General features: G+C 32.1%; 1 protein-coding gene across 1 annotated transcript; it reads left to right on the plus strand.

Moving 5' to 3' along the window:
• Positions 1–546: 546 nt before the first annotated feature.
• On the plus strand, positions 547–1,001 carry LOC135146951 (uncharacterized). Its single transcript, XM_064078897.1, has 2 exons — positions 547–681; positions 756–1,001. Exons 1-2 carry the CDS (start codon positions 547–549, stop codon positions 999–1,001), a joined length of 381 nt encoding a protein of 126 aa, XP_063934967.1.
• The last annotated feature ends 296 nt before the right edge of the window (positions 1,002–1,297 follow it).

A 1,297-nucleotide genomic window follows, 5' to 3' on the forward strand; every position in this document is an offset into this window, starting at 1 on the left:
CAATTTCATTTAATGTGTCTTACTTGCTAATTAAAGATTATCGTATAATTTAGAATTATTATGATGAGTTTCCTGATATTTTATACTCTTATATATCTAAAGAGAAATAGCTAAATATTTTAATTGACACAACTATATACTTGATTTCCTGGTTTAAAAGAACGCACGGTTCTACTATAATTTTTTTACTAGTATTTTTGTATTTATTTTATATTAAATATTTTACCGTGTTGACGAAAAATTTCACTGTGTCAAAGAAAACTTTTTGGCCCCCCTTATAAATGTTTGCTGGCTTCGTCCCTGAAAGGTGTTGCGAAAAGAAAGGCTCTATAGATTAGACTACACACTGGCAAACCATAGCAAGCATGTAAAGAAAAGATTCTGCTCAGTTAAAGGACTTGTCAATTCCAAAATTATTATCATATCCGAAAATATATTTACCTGAACAATACTCCATTGGCCTATAAATAGGTCTTCATTATGTGGTTGATACACATACATTCAACCAAACAAACACATAAAACACATAATTTTGTTACAATTTCGATGATATCATTGTCTTCAAGCTCTCTCGTTGCATCAAGCAACCACCTCTGTAATTGTGGTTTGAGGGCTGAAATACGAACTTGTTGGAATGATGAGATGATGGCTCAGAGATTTTACTGCTGCGGTTCTCAAAATGTAAGTAAAGTTTTGGAATATACAGCATATGTTTACATTCTTTGTGCTTAAAACTGTAAAATATTTCACTGCAGGCAAATAGCTGTTATTATTTCAAATGGCTTGATGATGAGCCTTTGGAGGACGATGCTATAATTACTCGATTGAATGATGAGCGTCTACATCTGCAGGACACTCTTCACGCTTATGAGACAAGGGTGCAAGAACTTGAGAATGCAATTATCCTGGAGAGAAGCAGGAAAATGCATAAGGCATTGACTTCCGTAGTAGGATTAGTTTGTTTAATGATCGCATTGTTTGTGGCTTTTCTCGTGATTTAAATGTTGTGTTGTTAAATTTGTCGCAATTTGGTTTAAAGCACTTGTAATGACATGTTTTCAAGTTAGTGTCACGGATTTAATTGTTGTACATTTATCTATCGTGCTTCAGTGCATGATCTAGTTTTTATTGTTAATCTGTATTTTTCTTTTCAGTCCTTATTTTTTATTGTTGTTTATCCATTTTCGTTAATTAATTTAATGTAATGGTGTTAAAGCAATAAATAAACTTAAAGGAAACAGAAGCATTACATAAACTTAAACGAAACAGAAGCATTACATAAACTGGTTGGAAATTA

Source organism: Daucus carota, chromosome 1 (genome assembly GCF_001625215.2).
Source record: "Daucus carota subsp. sativus chromosome 1, DH1 v3.0, whole genome shotgun sequence".
In the NCBI taxonomy this organism is placed as follows: Eukaryota; Viridiplantae; Streptophyta; class Magnoliopsida; order Apiales; family Apiaceae; genus Daucus; species Daucus carota.

Coding starts and splice junctions, on each gene's coding strand:
- LOC135146951 (XM_064078897.1), top strand. CDS start 547: ATGATATCATTGTCTTCAAGCTCTCTCGTTGCATCAAGCAACCACCTC. Junction 682..755: donor ACTGCTGCGGTTCTCAAAAT/GTAAGTAAAGTT, acceptor ATTTCACTGCAG/GCAAATAGCTGTTATTATTT.